Here is an 18,757-nt window from a genome sequence, read left to right on the forward strand (position 1 = left end):
AGGCTGTGGTCGCTGAAGAGACAGCACCAAGTGAAGTGACTGGGGGCATTTACGCTGGTGGAAAATCTTCAGAAATGAGGGAGTCATCATTCTGCCCGTGTTCCACAGTGACACTGCTACTATGATTTCTCAATGGAACAACCTCTACAAAGAAATCAAAGAATCAAGGTCGCTTAAATTATTTTAAAAAACATTAAACTAGATGTATTAAGTATGAAACTATGAAATAAGTCAGTGGGTTGTGACAAAGTCTAAAATGTAATCTGTTAATAATGTCTAAAATGTTTTAAGTCTAAAATGTAACCTGTTAAAAATGTAATCTTTTAAATAATGGCTAAAATTATGAAATACGTCAGTGGTATGTGACAAAGTCAAAAAATGTAATCTGTTAAATAATGTTGAATGATGCTTAAAATTGAAAGATTGTATTGTAAAAAGGGGCAGAAAATATGACTTGTTCTTCCCTCTGCTCCTTTTCATTCAATGTCTTGTAATATATTCATTTCTGCTTTTCTGTTTTTCTTTTAAATGAAAAATAAATATTGAAGAAGAATGATGAAAACCACTGTAATGGAAATAAGAAAGAAATAAAGATAAATGTAAAACTGTAAAAACTGTATGTTCCTTGCATTTAAATATCTGGCAGTTGCAGGTTTGTTTTATACATTTTGCCAGGACCTGTTCCTTCAATACATAACCTAGTATGACATAACCTAAACAATTACAGACTCAGCCAAAATTATACCCATGATATTGATTCAAAGTCAAATGAAAAATAGGGCTGCTTTATGGCAGCAGTGTAGAGAAAACAGTCATCAGGACTCAACTGACATCCAATGGGAACAAACTTAAGGTTTCTCAACACATTATGATGAATGTACACCTCGGCACTGTTAATAGCAGACAGGAAACTCTATGCATGCTAGCTAGTATTAGCATTTGTTGGCTAAGTGAACGCTAGGCAAACAAATCAGCTGGTATTTATCTTCAGTTGTGAGAAGTCGGGGTCATCAATGAACCTACAACCCCTGGCAAAAATTATGGAATCACCGGCCTCAGAGGATGTTCATTCAGTTGTTTAATTTTGTAGAAAAAAAGCAGATCACAGACATGACACAAAACTCAAGTCATTTCAAATGGCAACTTTCTGGCTTTAAGAAACACTATAAGAAATCAGGAAAAAAAAAAAGATTGGCAGTCAGTAACGGTTACTTTTTTAGACCAAACAGAGGAAAAAAATGGAATCACTCAATTCTGAGGAAAAAATTATGGAATCACCCTGTAAATTTTCATCCCCAAAACTAACACCTGCATCATATCAGATCTGCTCGTTAGTCTGCATCTAAAAAGAAGTGAACACACCTTGGAGAGCTGTTGCACCAGGTGGACTGACATGAATCATGGCTCCAACACGAGAGATGTCAATTGAAACAAAGGAGAGGATTATCAAACTCTTAAAAGAGAGTAAATCATCACACAATGTTGCAAAAGATGTTGGTTGTTCACAGTCAGCTGTGTCTAAACTCTGGACCAAATACAAACAACATGGGAAGGTTGTTAAAGGCAAACATACTGGTAGACCAAGGAAGACAACAAAGCGTCAAGACAGAAAACTTAAAGCAATATGTCTCAAAAATCGAAAAATGTACAACAAAACAAATGAGGAACGAATGGGAGGAAACTGGAGTCAACGTCTGTGACCGAACTGTAAGAAACCGCCTAAAGGAAATGGGATTTACATACAGAAAAGCTAAACGAAAGGCATCATTAACACCTAAACAGAAAAAAACAAGGTTACAATGGGCTAAGGAAAAGCAATTGTGGACTGTGGATGACTGGATGAAAGTCATATTCAGTGATGAATCTCGAATCTGCATTTGGCAAGGTGATGATGCTGGAACTTTTGTTTGGTGCCTTTCCAATGAGATTTATAAAGATGACTGCCTGAAGAGAACATGTAAATTTCCGCAGTCATTGATGATATGGGGCTGCATGTCAGGTAAAGGCACTGGGGAGATGGCTGTCATTACATCATCAATAAATGCACAAGTTTATGTTGATATTTTGGACAATTGACAGGATGTTTGGGGATGATGAAGTCATTTTGCAAGATGATAATGCATCTTGCCATAGAGCAAAAACTGCAAAAACATTCCTTGCAAAAAGACACATAGGGTCAATGTCAATGAGCAGATCTGATTTGATGCAGGTGTTAATTTGGGGGATGAAAATTTACAGGGTGATTCCATAATTTTTTCCTCAGAATTGAGTGATTCCATATTTTTGTTCCTCTGCTTGGTCTAAAAAAGTCACCGTTACTGACTGCCACAATCTTTTTTTCTTGATTTCTTATAGTGTTTCTTAAAGCCAGAAAGTTGCCATTTGAAATGACTTTAGTTTTGTGTCATGTCTGTGATCTGCTTTTTTTCTACAAAATTAAACAACTGAATGAACATCCTCTGAGGCCGGTGATTCCATAATTTTTTCTAGGGGTTGTATTATCACACTCACAAGTGCAACTTGAAGTTGTGGACATAGTGTTTGCTGTGCTAGTACTAGCATTTGTTGGTTAAGTGAACGCGAGGCAAACAAGCGGTATTTACCTTCAATTGTGCGAAATTGGGGTCATCAATGGACCCATTATCGCACGCACAAGTGCAACTTGAAGTGGTGGACATTAGGGTTATGACTACAAAACATTTTTCAAAACTTTAATTTTCCTGATGTTGCATTTGATGAACCTTTACCCATAGTTAACTTTTGTGACGTTTATTTCATTGGATCATGAGAAAACCTCCCGCACCTAGCACCACATAACTTTTAAAGAATACAAGTTTACACAATACTATTTAAAATAACATAAGAAAAGAATTAAGAAGTATCAAGAAATAACAAGAAAATATATACAAACAAAATATATACCAAAATAATTTGTCTACAATTTGATGGTAAGAAAATTGACAATAAGGAGTACCAAGTTGTGTGCTTGAAAAATGACAACATTACAACTTGGCATTTTGGCAAGTGACAGTGGAACTGCTGCAGACATATACCACTACAGGACCTGCTTGATGAGTACAATGCATGGAACAGTATTCAGATGATCATCTCTGACACAACAGTCAATACTGGTCGCAAAAATGATGTTGTAGCTATGCTTCAGCAAACATTTCGAGACGAGGGATTCAATGAACCTCAATACATCTTGACTATACTTTTCGGTGCATGCGCATTGGTATTGTAGCGGGATGAAAGTCCCGGGTCCCAATTGAAAAGACGTTCCCGCTAGCTTGGCTAACGGGGAGTTCCCCTTTGGCTGACCTGGTAGAGGAACGGTCTTTTGGTGCGAGCCGCATGGGTTCGATCCCCCACCTTCGTCCCGGCCACGAAGGTCCTGCTGCTTCAGTATGTTAATCGTATGCTAATCGTGTGAATGACGTAGTGGGTACTGACTTTGTGATTGGCTGAGAATTTACATACCAGGAGAAACGTCCTGCAAATAAAATACTCGCTAGCAGCTCGTGGAATAACCACACATGTGGAATCAATGCGTGTTCACGCAGACTGACCAGTTTACTGCTCTGATATATCTGATATATATATATATCTGATATAGCAATCACCACGGCACAACAGCGTTTTTTGTTTTTGTTTTTTTAATTGGAGCAAGACGTAGTGCCCAGCATGTTGTCAGACAGTGAGGGTTCTGATGATGAGCAGATAATACCTCTTTTGTTCTGGATAAGAAACCAGAGCAGGTGGGTCCACCAATGTGCGCACAGATCTCCACAGCTTCTGTTTGCAGTTTCTCCAAGACTCAGGCGCTATGAGCTCTGTCCCAGCGCAGAGTCCTGGAACTCAGAGATGCAGACACACACTGCTCCAGCTGTGGGTCCAGGCGCGTTTCATTTAAAGCGCAGAGATCAATGTTAGCTTCAGTTTCATTTAGTTCCTCTTTCATCCCTTTTGCGCTCTTAGTTCGCAGGCTATTCAGTAATAAAGCTTGTTCGTCCACCTTTTCTTAACAAATTGCGACTTTTTTACTTTTTTCCCTTCGTTCAGGAATCGTTGTATACCTTCTTCTTCTTCACCCAGCAGTAGCTCGATTTCCACTGGCACCTTATTGGGCAATGGCACCAATGATGGTCATTGATAACCTGGGCCTTGACCGATCTGTTCTGGAAATTCCATTTGTACTCTACATCTTTGTTTTTAGCTTGTTTTATGTAGGATGCCCTTCCTGACACAGCCCTACTCATTTATCCAGGCTTGGGAACTGGCACTTGGATTGTACTGGCTAAGGGGTGGGCAATGAGGACCGAGACAGTGCAAGCTTTTGTTGCAACCAATCACCTCAGCAGGTGGGTTTGCTGGTGAGCTTCTCCCCTGAACATAAACACCTGATCATTAATGAAATCACCTGCTGAGGTGATTGGTTGCGAGGAAAACCTGCACTGTCTCTGCCCTTCATGGCACATGATTGCCCACCCTGCTGCACACCCCATGTGGCAGAGTTAATAATATATTCTGATTAATGAATAATATCTTATTTTTCCAAAGTATTAGAATCTGATTATTATTAATAATATGCATATGTCACGGACATGAATGAGCAAAGCTTGTCAGCATCTCACCATGTCATTTAGGTCCTTCAGACTTTATTTTGAGTAAATGCTTCAGCAGAGCATTAGCATAGCAAAAACCTTTCAGCTTCTGGGAGGGCTCCAGACCCCCCCACCTTTTTAAGCATTTTGCTTTTTTGCTTTTCAGCTGACCCCCCTAATTACAGCCCTCTTAACCCCCTGCCACTTTAAGCATTTTTTCAAATGTAGATGTAAATTAATAGCTAGTTGACAATAGGGCTGTACAATATGGCCAAATTATCGTATCTCAATATTGTCATATAAATTGTCATGTAAATGTCACTTATATACATGCTGTCCATATTCTTGAGCCGCTTAGGTGGGTAGGGAGAGTTCCCATGGGATAAAAAAGCTTTTCAACCTACCATCCCTGGTTCTCACGACCAGGCACCTAAGTGGCTCTACTCTCTCTCTCTCTCTTTTTTTAAAGATATTTATGTGTACCTTAGTAAACACTAGTAGAGTTCCACCTTAGATTTGGAATGGATAATAGAAGATGTACCTTACTGAATTTTCATATCAATATGATATACGATATGACTATGATTTGACACAAAGTGCAGCAACAGTGAAAATTAAACATTCTTAAACAGTAATAATACCACACTCATTTTGCACTCATCATAAGGTTAGGATACTGTGCCCTCCAAAAGTATTGGAACACTTGGAATTTCACACATTTTAATTTGTTTATGCCATTTTAAATACAAGAAAAACAAACAAAAAAAATAATAAAAATTTCTAAATTATCTTCCTCAAACTGAAAGCAGATCTCTAAAACTTGATCATACCTGTAAATAATAATCAGTTTTATTGCCAGTTTTCTTTAGACAAGTCGGGGGATGGAAACATAAGTGATGAGGATGGTGACAAAGGTCAGTTTCAGTTTGTACAGGGGTCAAAAGTTAAAGTTGTTCCATTAATTTTGCTCCAGCTGTATTTGCGCTGAATTTGATGCTTGTATCACCATTTGAAGGATTGTTTCAGTTATCTTCTGCACAAATAAGCCAACAGAGAACCAGCTGTTTTCTGTTAGTTTAAACATGTTTGCACTCTTAAACACCTAACAGACAGACATGACAACCTGATTAAAGGAGAAATGCTGCTTTTAACAACCTGGACCTCATTTCTGAAATAAAATACGGTTGTTTACTCACCAGTATAAGTTTGGTGTGATTACAAGTCCATAGTTCAAAAGACATGTTCGGTTCCAATCTGAAGCAAATATTTTTCTTCTACTAAGGTGGATTAGAACTTTTTGTGGTACACAGCACAAACTACTGGACAGGAGGAACCTAGCAGTCAATGTGACACGGATTTGAAAATGCAGGTCTTTCAAACAGACGTGTGGTGCTGTGACATGTCAATCATCTGTGTCCAAACAGATTTCAGGAGAGTCCAGTGAAACCCCGGCCTCCACTCTAGCTCCACCCATGCCAGGAAGTGTTCAACATTTCCTGTTTCACTGTGAGAATTCAGCACTTCCTGTTTGAGTGTGAGCTTGCCACTGAGTTCCCGCGAGATTCCATGGCACTTCCTGTTTAGGACGCCCTGTACCATGAGTGAGCTTTGCGCCGCTGCGCGCCGCTTCACTCATATTATTATTATTATTATTATTACTACTATTACTATTATTATTGTTATTATTATTATGTCCACCAGGGATGTAATAAAATCATCAACATTTACTTGTCTGACCTTTAGCGGGATTACGTCAAAACTACAGTACGGATTTTGACAGAATTTTCACCACAAATAGATATTAGGCCATGGAAGACTCCATTAAATTTTGGAGGTGATCCGGATCCGCATTCTGGATCAATATTTCACTTTATATAGACTTTGAAGGATTACAAAGCTATTTCGCAGATTCTCACCAAATGTTCACCACAGATTAGGCCGTGGAAGACTCCACCGAATTTTGGAGGTGATCTGGATCTAGATTGGTGGACATCAGAAATCTTGGTTTGCTCTTATTATTATTATTATTATTATTATTATTATTATTATTACCTCTGATCCTTATTGCGGATTTAGCGGCTATTTGATTTTAACATTTAAAAGCCCTCTTGATCTATATTTTTTGTATTATATTTTAGTGTATGAAAACCCACTTTTAACAGCACTTTGACCGTGAAAAAGTTTACAAGGTAAAGATTTGGAAATGGAAAGCAGTGTTGGTGGAGGTTTGCGCTCTATGAGCACTGTGCTCTAGTAATTATCATTATTATTATTATTATGTGCTAAAAATGTCTTTAAAATGGCTACAAAAGTGGACCTTTTAAGGGGTTTGGTCGGTGGGGGGGGCTTTCTCTCCCCTTGCTTCTGTGGGTCTAGAGTTTGTGTGCACCTGCAGAGAGAGTTCAGTGTTTGTTTTTGTCAACTCCATGTTCTTTAACAGTGAGACAGATGATCTTAAATAGCCTCACTGCATATTAAAAGTGTGTCGACCCTCTGGAGTGACATGATGGACATTTTTTTAAAGTGCATTGACTGACTATTCAAAAAAACACCTTTTTTCTGACAGATTATAATCGAATTTGATCAGAGCTTTCATCTATGCATCAACAGAGTGGACAATGGATTTAACAATGCATCTTTTGCTGAAAAGTTTCACACACGAGGCTGTTTTTCACAGGCTGTCTTCACAACATGTGTGAACATTGTGACATTTCTGACCCTTGTAACGTTGTACAACTATGTTGTGCAGCCCCGTGACCTTGTTTATGGCCCCTTCACACAATGTACGAAAATGGTTGAATTATGCATGAATTGCGCATGAAGCAGGAATCGTATGCACCTGTTGCTACAACAATTTGTGCACACCAGCGGCTGAAAGACGAAGTGTGCACTGTGAGAGCCCAATTGATCCCTCTCACGGCAGGTGTCGGCCAGATTCCAGGTGATACACACGACCATCTAACACCGCTCACTTGACACTTAGAAAATGTGTGGCCATTTGCACTGTTAGCACGAAAACAGTCAGCAGACGATCACTTTCGAGCTGGTGGTGAAATCTGTCTGAGTGCCCCCATGACTGTGGATTTGCCAAATACACATGCGGCGTACCAGTGTTGGCTCCCCCCACAACATGTGTGCATGTGTTTCATGCGCTCCCCCCACTCTCCCCCAACACTTGCGTGCGTGTGGTATGCGTGCCTCTCATGTGATCACAGACACCTTAGTCTGTGCGCTGACCAGACAGTGAGCCTGGCTGGCTGGTCGGAACAGCTGCAGAACATGTACCGTGTTTTGACAGACACACGCATGTGTGTGCTTGCTGTCCTCATATGGAAATACATGAAAACATATATTGCTTTTGCGACGGGCTGGAGAGCGCACACATTGACAGGCTGTCCTAGCTGAAATGGACCGTCAGTTCATGTGGACATGCAGTAGGTGATCTGAAGGTCATGTCTGTCTGACAGGACATGCATGTCCTGTGAGCGCCGCACCACAGGACTATATCACAAGCCAACAGTGCGACAAATACGGCACTTTCAGTCATGTATCCAGAGATACTCTGTAACAAATGCTGTTTGGTCAGTTAGCATAACAGTTTTTTTCTCTTTTTAAAAAAATACATTTATATTCTTGTTGATTTCAGGCATTTTTCCGCACCTTTTATAGGACAGCGATGGAAGCACAGTGGTAAAGTTTCTGGCTGACAACCAGAGCTTTTGTACATTGCAGGTTCGAATCATATATATATATATATATATATATATATATATATATATATACACTCAACAAAAATATAAACGCAACACTTTTGGTTTTGCTCCCATTTTGTATGAGATGCACTCAAAGATCTAAAACTTTTTCCACATACACAATATCACCATTTCCCTCAAATATTGTTCACAAACCAGTCTAAATCTGTGATAGTGAGCACTTCTCCTTTGCTGAGATAATCCATCCCACCTCACAGGTGTGCCATACCAAGATGCTGATTAGACACCATGATTAGTGCACAGGTGTGCCTTAGACTGTCCATAATGAAAGGTGCAGTTTTGTTTTATTGGGGGGGATACCAGTCAGTATCTGGTGTGACCACCATTTGCCTCATGCAGTGCAACACATCTCCTTCGCATAGAGTTGATCAGGTTGTCAATTGTGGCCTGTGGAATGTTGGTCCACTCCTCTTCAATGGCTGTGCGAAGTTGCTGGATATTGGCAGGAACTGGTACACGCTGTCGTATACGCCGGTCCAGAGCATCCCAAACATGCTCAATGGGTGACATGTCCGGTGAGTATGCAGGCCATGCAAGAACTGGGACATTTTCAGCTTCCAAGAATTGTGTACAGATCCTTGCAACATGGGGCCGTGCATTATCCTGCTGCAACATGAGGTGATGTTCTTGGATGTATGGCACAACAATGGGCCTCAGGATCTCGTCACGGTATCTCTGTGCATTCAAAATGCCATCAATAAAATGCACCTGTGTTCTTCGTCCATAACAGACGCATGCCCATACCATAACCCCACCGCCACCATGGGCCACTCGATCCACAACACTGACATCAGAAAACTGCTCACCCACACAACGCCACACATGCTGTCTGCCATCTGCCCTGAACAGTGTGAACCGGGATTCATCCGTGAAGAGAACACCTCTCCAATGTGCCAAACGCCAGCGAATGTGAGCATTTGCCCACTCAATTATGATGACGAACTGGAGTCAGGTCGAGACCCCGATGAGGACGACAAGCATGCAGATGAGCTTCCCTGAGACGGTTTCTGACAGTTTGTGCAGAAACAGCTCTGCAACAGCTCTGGTTGACATTCCTGCTGTCAGCATGCCAATTGCACGCTCCCTCAAATCTTGCGACATCTGTGGCATTGTGCTGTGTGATAAAACTGCACCTTTCAGAGTGGCCTTTTATTGTGGGCAGTCTAAGGCACACCTGTGCACTAATCATGGTGTCTAATCAGCATCATGATATGGCACACCTGTGAGGTGGGATGGATTATCTCAGCAAAGGAGAAGTGCTCACTATCACAGATTTAGACTGGTTTGTGAGCAATATTTGAGGGAAATGGTGATATTGTGTATGTGGAAAAGTTTTAGTTCTTTGAGTTCATCTCATACAAATGGGAGCAAAACCAAAAGTGTTGCGTTTATATTTTTGTTGAGTGTGTGTGTGTGTGTATATATATATATATATATATATATATATATATACACACACACACACATGACCCACCTTGCCTATGAAAGTACTGGCTGATATACTGTCAACCTTTCGCTTCTTTCTCCTATCTAAGCTTTTGTCTTTTCTATTTTGCAGCAATCTGAGGGAGCAGGTGAACCAAATGGTATGAACCATTTTATGTAAACACAGGGGAGGAGGCTGTTGAGAAATGTTTCCACAACAAATAAAGTTAGTGTTACCAATACACTGGAAATAAAATATATGTGTGATTGTAAGTTTATAACTGAGTGTCATATCATTTTGGCAGTATTATAATTGTATTAAACACCTCTCTGGGCCCCTGTCAACCATGGGCCCCTAGAATCCTGCTTATTCTCCTCTTTTTTGGCACCCCTGTGTGGTGCACTTGTCCAGCATGCAGAAATGTCAGTGCTGAGGACTCAAGCAACTGCCAAAAGGCTAGGAGGATAACTATGTTTCACATGGCTGTGACCAAAAGGTGGCTACATTTAAGAAGTGGGGATGGAGTGGTTTTCTGCTTGCCTATTTGCTATCCAGAACCCAGGGCAGATTTGTTGTGTAGTGGATGCAGCAACATGCAGTATCAGTCTATGCTCTTAGACCTGACCTGAGCTGACCAGACCTTTACACAACCCATCTGTTCTTGCCATAATCCATCTGTGTGGTGAAGATGAGTTCATTTGAATTTCCCAACTCTTGATTGCACAGAATAAAGAATGCAAAGTCCAATCAAATATTAAATGAGTAAGCACACCAAAGTTCATTTGATATGAAGGTATTTAAGAAGAGCTCATCTTCTATGTTCTGTCAGCAGAAGACTCGTCCAAACAGGAAGGTAAGACTGGCACATGTGACATGACTTTTAAATCTGTCATGTTTGTTTAAATGTTCCACCAACATTGACTGTTTGTCATGCAGAAAAAACTATAAATCCAATAAATATGCTTGAATTATTTCAGCAATGCAACAAAATCAACTATCTGTAGAGAGATTTCATGTGACATCAATGAATGAATTGAATGAATTTATACATCACTATTCATAGCCGAGCTGTACGGCGCAGTGATGGATCCGACCGCGCTGTTTTTATAAGGCAGACAGGTCGACATTTAAGGTAAATCAAAGGTGCAAAAATCCCACGTTGTGTTGTATTTTAGTGCACAAACAAGCCAGAAAATATCCATTTATCAGAGTGCCATCAGTAATTAAGAATCAGGGTGATAAGACCAAAAAAACTGAGCAAGATAAAGAGAAATGGCTCGCTAACATTTCTTGTGCTTAACTCCTGAAAAAAAAAAAGAAAAAAAAAAACTGGATGGGTTATAAATGTGTGGACTTTTTATTTAACTGTTCCAGTCAGCCCAGGACCTATAGCATGTACACACAAGCATTTACAGTGCCTATAAAAGTCTTCATCCTCTTGGGCTTTTACACATTTTAAAATCTTTACATCATTTAATATAAACAGTATGGTAAAGCTGTCTCGAGTAAGCTAGAGTGACCAAACTTCCTGTTTTCCCAGGACAAGTCATGAAAATGGCCTGGTTTTCATTGTTTTTCATCTTTAAATAAACTGCGACTATCATTTGAGGATTTCATTACCGGTGTCACAGTCTGATTGGTCCCCTTTTGCATACTGCGCATGGGTGATTCTAGACTACGGGCACTTATTATGTCCTTTGATCATATTGTATGAAAAACAGAAAAAAGGGGAAATTTCACACTTTTATAGTTATCTTTACAATGAAAGTGTGTTAAGAAATTTGTTCTAGTAGTCTATGATGACTTTTTCACCTTTTTTCAGCATCATTATATGCAAATATTGCCGTTTTGTGCTTGTCCCACACCCAGACTTTTGATCTTCAATGATAAAAATGAATGGTAAAGAAACGTTTTTTCTAATGTTTTAAAATATCTCAATAAAATATCAGTAAAATAATCAAAACATAATTGGGGTATTCAATGTCATACAACTGTTTTTTTTTTAATTGATTTTTTGATTGATTGATTGATTGATTGATTTTTTTAAACAAAATGTAATTGTCCCACACTATTGCCGTAATTTCCACCACAACACTGTAATGTCTCTTTAAACAGTTTGTATGAAAGATTGTTTGGGTAGTTTCTATGGAGATAAACAGTGACATCAGAGCACATGTATATAGCGCCAAATAACAACAAACAGTTGCCTCAAGGCGCTTTATATTGTAAGGCAATGGTGTGGTGGAAATTACATTTACAAGGCCAATAGTGCCTGTAGTTAAAGAATCACCTGCATGCGTCATTTCAAAGCATCAGCAGCGGTTCACTGATTATCACCTCGTTTCTTCTTAAAACTGCACTCTAGTCATCATCTATCTCAGCGACAGATATCTGAAATTTTTGTACAACAATCATTTGAGCTGGATATCTGACCATATCTGGAACACCTTTGTTGCTTTTGGGGGAAGATACTAAGTCATAATTAATAACTAATGAATAAAAATTAGGGAACAACCCTGTCGTGTCTGATGATTTACAGACGTTCATGCTGGTTATGCGGTCGCAAATTGAGCTTTACTGGCCGGCGGTAAAAAGGAGTTTTATTATGTTATATTTGTGACCGTAATCCACAAGGAACATCTGCAAATCATCAGACACAAGAGGGCTATTCCCATTCTGATCCAGTTCCATCATTTGCATGGTTTATTTTTCTGTAGGTAATTTGGTTGGCCCAGCTTACTGTTGAGGCAGTGTCACTCCAACAGTAGTCAGGGTGTGGATCCATCAAATGTGAAAATCCATCAGATGTGACACAGTAATTCTGTATCAGAATCCACATCAATACTTTCGTATAGTAGCTTATGCTGCGTTTAAACATAGGCAAGACGCGTTACGAATGTCATAATTGTGTCATTCTTGGCACATTCCTGATGTTCTTAACGTGACTTAATGCATCTGAATAGGTTTCTTAATAGTGCATGTTGGTGTGTGATATTCGTGATTTTCGTGGAGCATGTTTTTGGCTGTTAATAAAATCTTCCACAAATGTCACGCATCACCCTCATTTCGCCTCATGTTGTGGAGGTCATAACTTGAGCTTGTTGATCCGTCTTGATTGGTGGTGATCCTTAATAGAGCGTGACAGCGTTCTTCTCTGATGTGCGCACAATTAAACCCTGCTGCACCGCATTCAGTTTCATTGCTGCAATATGCTGAAAAAGCACAGTGATGCCGAGTTGGCGAAAAGTTTCCTTCCAATGCTCCTGAGTGCGCTCCTGCAGGTGTTCCACCTGCTGCATGTGCCTCTTGTTTAGGAAAACGAGCGAGACGAAAGCCGTGTGGAGCCACAATCTGGCTCTCTCCGTCTCCTCCTCCTCTCTGCTCCACTCCATGGCACAGAGCCCAACTAAGCATGCAGTCACAAAGTTCTTCTGCTGTGGCTGTTGAGGAGCAAACTGGAGTGATCTGAATTGTTCAGCAACTGACGGTTGGATGAATATGGGGGTGTGTGTGGAGACAATTTGCCTCATTCACAATGTGACAGAACTTAACGATGCGCTGTTATGCGCGATAGCGGAAACATATTCTTGACCATGCGTAATGGTTCATGATAATTCTCCAGCAACATGTGCCATTAATTGTAACGCGTGGTAACAGATTGCAGCAGTTCCTGAGGACACCTGACACCTCTGCCTCAAATAATCACATTCGTGATCAGCGGCCAAGAATGTATACTTCGTGGCATTTGTGACTTGTCGTCATTATGTGTAAATGCAGCTTTAAATTCACCCACTTTGGCAGCGGCAGCAGTACACAACTTTCTCTCACTCTCAGCTGACAGCGCCATTATTAACATCTGTGTAGCAGCGCAGCCAGTCAGGATGCAGATTAATACATTAAATGTGAGACGTCTAATATTTTGCAACATTACAGCCGATATTATACGGTCTGAAATCTCACACGATAAACCAATCACATTTGTGGAAAAATGTAATTGGATTAGAATTTCAGATAATTATGTTATTGCTTGTTCCTAAAAGTCCCCATTCAGCTGCTCCCTTCTTTTGCTGCACCACAGCAAATCTGAGGTGGATCTGTATATTGAATTGGCACAAGTTTTATGCCGGATGCCCTTCCTGACGCAACTCTACATTACATGGAGAAATGTGGCAGGGGTGGGGATTGAACCTGGAACCTTCTGCACTGAAACCAAGTACATTAACCACATGGCCACCACTCCTGCTTGTTCCTAATGACGTGAATAAGAAGCAACAAAAGTCACTACATTCTTGTCAATGTGACCTTCATGCATTATAATAGATGTTGTTTAACTCAGTAATTAACATTTGCACTAATATTTGTTTCAGGTCACCATGATGCGCGCAGTCCTGTGTGTCTGGATCTTATCAGCACCGATCTGCATGGGCAGACGGCACTCAGGCACAGACCATGACCATGACCCTGCACATCCCAGTAATACCAGCAGTTTGCCATTGTTCAACAAAGCAAACAACAAGTTTGCCTGCAGTCTGTTCATGAAATTGCTTGCTCAGCCTGAGTCAGAGGGTAAGAATGTCTTCTTCTCACCAAGGAGCGTGTCTATGGCCCTGTCTGCCTTGGCTACAGGGGCAAAGGGGAACACCCACCAACAAATCTTCAGTGGTCTGTTCTACGAGAAACTTGGACTGACACAAAAACATGTAGATCAGTCCTTTCATGACAGCCTTGTTTTCGAAAACGAGACATCCCATGATGTCATCGATGAAGGAACCGCTGTGTTCGTGGATGACAACTTCAAAGTGAAGCCTGAGTTTGAGGAGTCCCTGAAGAAGTTTTACTTTGCAGATGAGTTCAACGTTGACTTCGCCAAATCAGAAGAAGCTGTCAATGAAATCAACAAGTATGTGAATGAAAAGACCCACGGAAAGATAGACCAGTTTCTTACTAGTTTGAGTCGCGACACAATCATGTATCTCCTCAGCTTTATATACTTCAAAGGTAGGAGACTGTGTGTCTTAAACCACTGACATCACTATTTGTATCAAATACACTTTTGTAAATTTTGATAATCCAATCGTGCTTTTTTCTCATCTCTGTTTTGAAGGACAATGGAAAACTGCATTCATACCAGAAAACACAAAGGAGGAGCCATTTTTTGTTAATGCCACCCATCAGGTTTGAAGCTCCATTACATAGAAGTTGTTAATTTATAATAATAATAATAAGAAGAAGAAGAATAAGAATATATTAGCAAACAGAGCTGAAATATTAGTCAACTATAAAAATCATCTGTTAACAGAAAAAGTCATATCTATAAGCAGAGGTCACATTTTACCTTTCTCCAGCTTAAAGACTGGGTATCTACTTCTTTACTCCTGGTTTTGTTAGTCTTTTTTCAGAAAGTGGTTGTAACTGGTTTCAAACTGTTAACATTACAAGGTTATAGAGGGTTTTCAATCACGTGACCGATTACTTACCGTCTCCATCGTGTATTACTACACGACTGGCGCGTGAAAGAAAACATCGAGAATGAAAGCTTATTACAAGGCTTTAAAGCCTCGAGATAAAGCTGTGTATCATGATCAATGTGTAGCAATGAATTTAATGACGATGTAACAAAGTGGCCGGCAGTTTCACAGCGTAAACTTACTATGACCAGAACCAAGCAGACTGCCTGTAAATCCACCGGAGGAAAAGTTCAGAGGAAGCAGCTGGCTGCCAAAGCCACCGGAAGAGCGCTCCGGCTACCATTGCTGTGAAGAAGCCTCACCGTTACAGGCCCAGCACCATGGTGCTGAGAGAGATCCGCCGCTACCAGAAATCGAGTTGCTGATCCACAAGCTGCCGAACAGGTCAGCCTCGCTGGCCTCCTGCAGAGCATCACAGTGGCGCTCTGAAACGGAGGTTGGTCATGAAGTCCTGAGTGATTTCTCTCACCAGGTGCTGGAAGGGTAGCTTACAGATCAGCAACTTGGTGGATTTCTGATAGCGACGGATCTCTCTCAGTGACACGGTGCCAGGCCTGTAATAGTGAGGCTTCTTTCTTTACACCGCTGGTAGCCGGAGCGCTCTTCCGGGCGACTTTGGTCGTCAGCTGCTTCCTCAGAGCTTTTCCTCCGGTGGATTTACAGGCAGTCTGCTTGGTTCTGGCCATATTAAAGCTTCCTTCAGATCTGCTCTGCCTGTTCTGCTGAGCCAGGTTTCTGTCTCGCTTAGAAAGCTCGTAACACTCCACTGCTTGATGCACAATAACTTCTGGTAGCCTGCAAAATGAGCAACCTGCCTCATTTTTTATCAACTCTGTTTGAACAACCAACGACAGCAAAAAAGTTGACCATTGTTGAAGCTTCTGCAGTTGTTTGCCAAATGCACATAGCGTATCACAGCGGCCACCATGTTGTAATCCACAATGGCCGCGGGGCGTAAAATCACGTGACTGATATGTCACGTGAAAACCCTCTATAAGGTAATTTTTGATTTAACTTTTTAAAAACCTCTTTGAACATGTTTTATTCCTTCTCATGAAACTGCCAGTGGCTTGTTGTTTGGCTTTTGCTCCAAATTAATGACATTTAGCAAATATGGTCACACTAATGGCTCTTACTATATGTAATCACATGGTCACTGCTTCTTTGGTTAATGTTATGAGATAGCGTTACCATATGCAGCAAAGCTAAATGTAGCTAACATGAGACAATACTATGCTAACCATAAAAAAATGTAATGAATACATTTTAAAAAATATGTTATACACTAACCCATTAATTGATCAATTACAAAGAAATTGGCATTTTGTAAACAAGTGTGACTCTGTTCTGAATCCAAATCTTTTTTTTTTTTTTCTTCAATGAAAGGCTCTTCATTTTCATATTGTTATCTTCAGGTTCCAGTTCAGATGATGAATGTCATAGATGACTTTGACACCCATTACGTGGACAATATCAGCACGTCTGTCCTACGCCTTCCCTTCAGTGACTCTTTCTCCATGTTGCTGCTGCTGCCTGAAAATATGGCTAAACTGGAGAAAGAAGCCCTGTGTCAACACAGCTTCACCGAATGTCTACAAAAAACAACCACAAAGTAAAGCATCAAACTCTTAACTGATTCAAACTGTTTGATAATGTAATTTACAGACACACCCATGCTGCTGCATGTTGGAACGTGTCAGGTTGCTCAGGCTCCATTTCACACACCAGCCTGAAGTTAAGAATCTGACTTAGCCTGTGCTAAAATATTAGCCATGCTTCTTAAATAGAAGACAGCAGTCGGCAAAGAAAAAAAATCGTTGTTCTGAAGACATACTGTAAATCAAATCAAATCAAATCAATTTTATTTATATAGCGCCAAATCACAACAAACAGTTGCCCCAAGGCGCTTTATATTGTAAGGCAAAAGCCATACAATAATTACGGAAAAACCCCAACAGTCAAAACGACCCCCTGTGAGCAAGCACTTGGCGACAGTGGGAAGGAAAAACTCCCTTTTAACAGGAAGAAACCTCCAGCAGAACCAGGCTCAGGGAGGGGCAGTCTTCTGCTGGGACTGGTTGGGACTGAGGGAGAGAACCAGGAAAAAGACATGCTGTGGAGGGGAGCAGAGATCAATCACTAATGATTAAATGCAGAGTGGTGCATACAGAGCAAAAAGAGAAAGAAACACTCAGTGCATCATGGGAACCCCCCAGCAGTCTAAGTCTATAGCAGCATAACTAAGGGATGGTTCAGGGTCACCCGATCCAGCCCTAAGTATATGCTTTAGCAAAAAGGAAAGTTTTAAGCCTAATCTTAAAAGTAGAGAGGGTGTCTGTCTCCCTGATCTGAATTGGGAGCTGGTTCCACAGGAGAGGAGCCTGAAAGCTGAAGGCTCTGCCTCCCATTCTACTCTTACAAACCCTAGGAACTACAAGTAAGCCTGCAGTCTGAGAGCGAAGCGCTCTCTACTACTACTACTCTACTCTACTGTAAGACCACACTTTTATATATTTATTCATATTCTATTGAGAAGAATGATGGACTTATTTGAAAGTACAAGGACAGCTCGTTTAACAAGAAGAAATTGATGCAGAGTCTATCTTTTACAAATGTAAAAAAAAAAAGGGTTTCCAAGCGTTTCATTGCATTGTATGGTCACCTCACATGATCGTCTGTTCATTGGACGAAAGAAGCAGTTTACTCATATTTTTTGCCTCATATAGTAACATTAATTAACTCATTAGCTGTGCTCCTTTGCACTGTGTGTCCCTTATAAATAAATAAATAATTCCCCAATTAAATCCATTTTGCTTTATGTTGCATGAAGTGGTAAATGTGACTTATACTTTGGTGCAACTTATATACGTTTTCTCTTAAAGGTGCACTTGTGGACCGGTGCAAATTATACTCTAGAAAGTACAAATATATACATACATACAAAGAAAATTGCTGTACTTTATCTTATTTTCTGTCTTTTTTTTTTTTTTTTTTTTTTTTTTTAAGAGAGTGTGATGTATCTCTTCCCAAATTCTCCATCAAGACTGAGTACAAGCTGGCACCCGTGTTGAGTGAAATGGGAATGACAGAGATGTTTGGTCCTCGAGCAAATTTTACTGGCATCTCAGAGTCTGAGAAACTGCTTGTCTCAGAGGTACAACTTCAGTTTTGTTGAAACAGCAGTTTCACGTCTTCTTGTTTTCCGATCTTCATTTCACTCTGCTTTCATTCACATTTAGGTTGCCCATAAAGCCACTCTCGATGTTGATGAGGCCGGAGCCACCGCTACAGGTGCCACAGGCGTGATCATGACAACTACGGCTTTCAGTCCTCCCATTCCACTGAAATTCAATCGACCATTTGTGGTCATGATATATGAAAATGATTCAAAAAATCTCCTATTTATGGGCAAGATTGTGAACCCAACTCTCTGAAAATGGAAACATTGTGTTCATTCAAGCACAACACATTAAATTCTGAGTACAG

The 18,757-nt window shown here is 40.4% G+C and overlaps 1 protein-coding gene across 1 annotated transcript; it reads left to right on the forward strand.

Moving 5' to 3' along the window:
• The first annotated feature begins 10,616 nt into the window (after positions 1-10,616).
• On the forward strand, positions 10,617-18,757 carry LOC117510173 (alpha-1-antitrypsin-like protein GS55-MS). Its single transcript, XM_034169794.1, has 6 exons — positions 10,617-10,656; positions 14,171-14,801; positions 14,908-14,978; positions 16,687-16,883; positions 18,278-18,425; positions 18,511-18,757. The coding sequence occupies exons 1-6, from the start codon at positions 10,621-10,623 to the stop codon at positions 18,703-18,705; spliced, it is 1,278 nt and encodes a 425-aa protein (XP_034025685.1). The 5' UTR covers positions 10,617-10,620; the 3' UTR covers positions 18,706-18,757.

Source organism: Thalassophryne amazonica, chromosome 5, assembly GCF_902500255.1.
Source record: "Thalassophryne amazonica chromosome 5, fThaAma1.1, whole genome shotgun sequence".
Taxonomy (NCBI): Eukaryota; Metazoa; Chordata; class Actinopteri; order Batrachoidiformes; family Batrachoididae; genus Thalassophryne; species Thalassophryne amazonica.

What these genes read in the sequence shown, in the direction of transcription:
- LOC117510173 (XM_034169794.1), top strand. Translation starts at nt 10,621, where the DNA reads ATGTTCTGTCAGCAGAAGACTCGTCCAAACAGGAAG. An exon ending in CTACAAAAAACAACCACAAA is followed by an intron (nt 16,884 to 18,277) that starts GTAAAGCATCAA and finishes TTTTTTTTTAAG; the next exon opens with AGAGTGTGATGTATCTCTTC. An exon ending in AGAAACTGCTTGTCTCAGAG is followed by an intron (nt 18,426 to 18,510) that starts GTACAACTTCAG and finishes ATTCACATTTAG; the next exon opens with GTTGCCCATAAAGCCACTCT.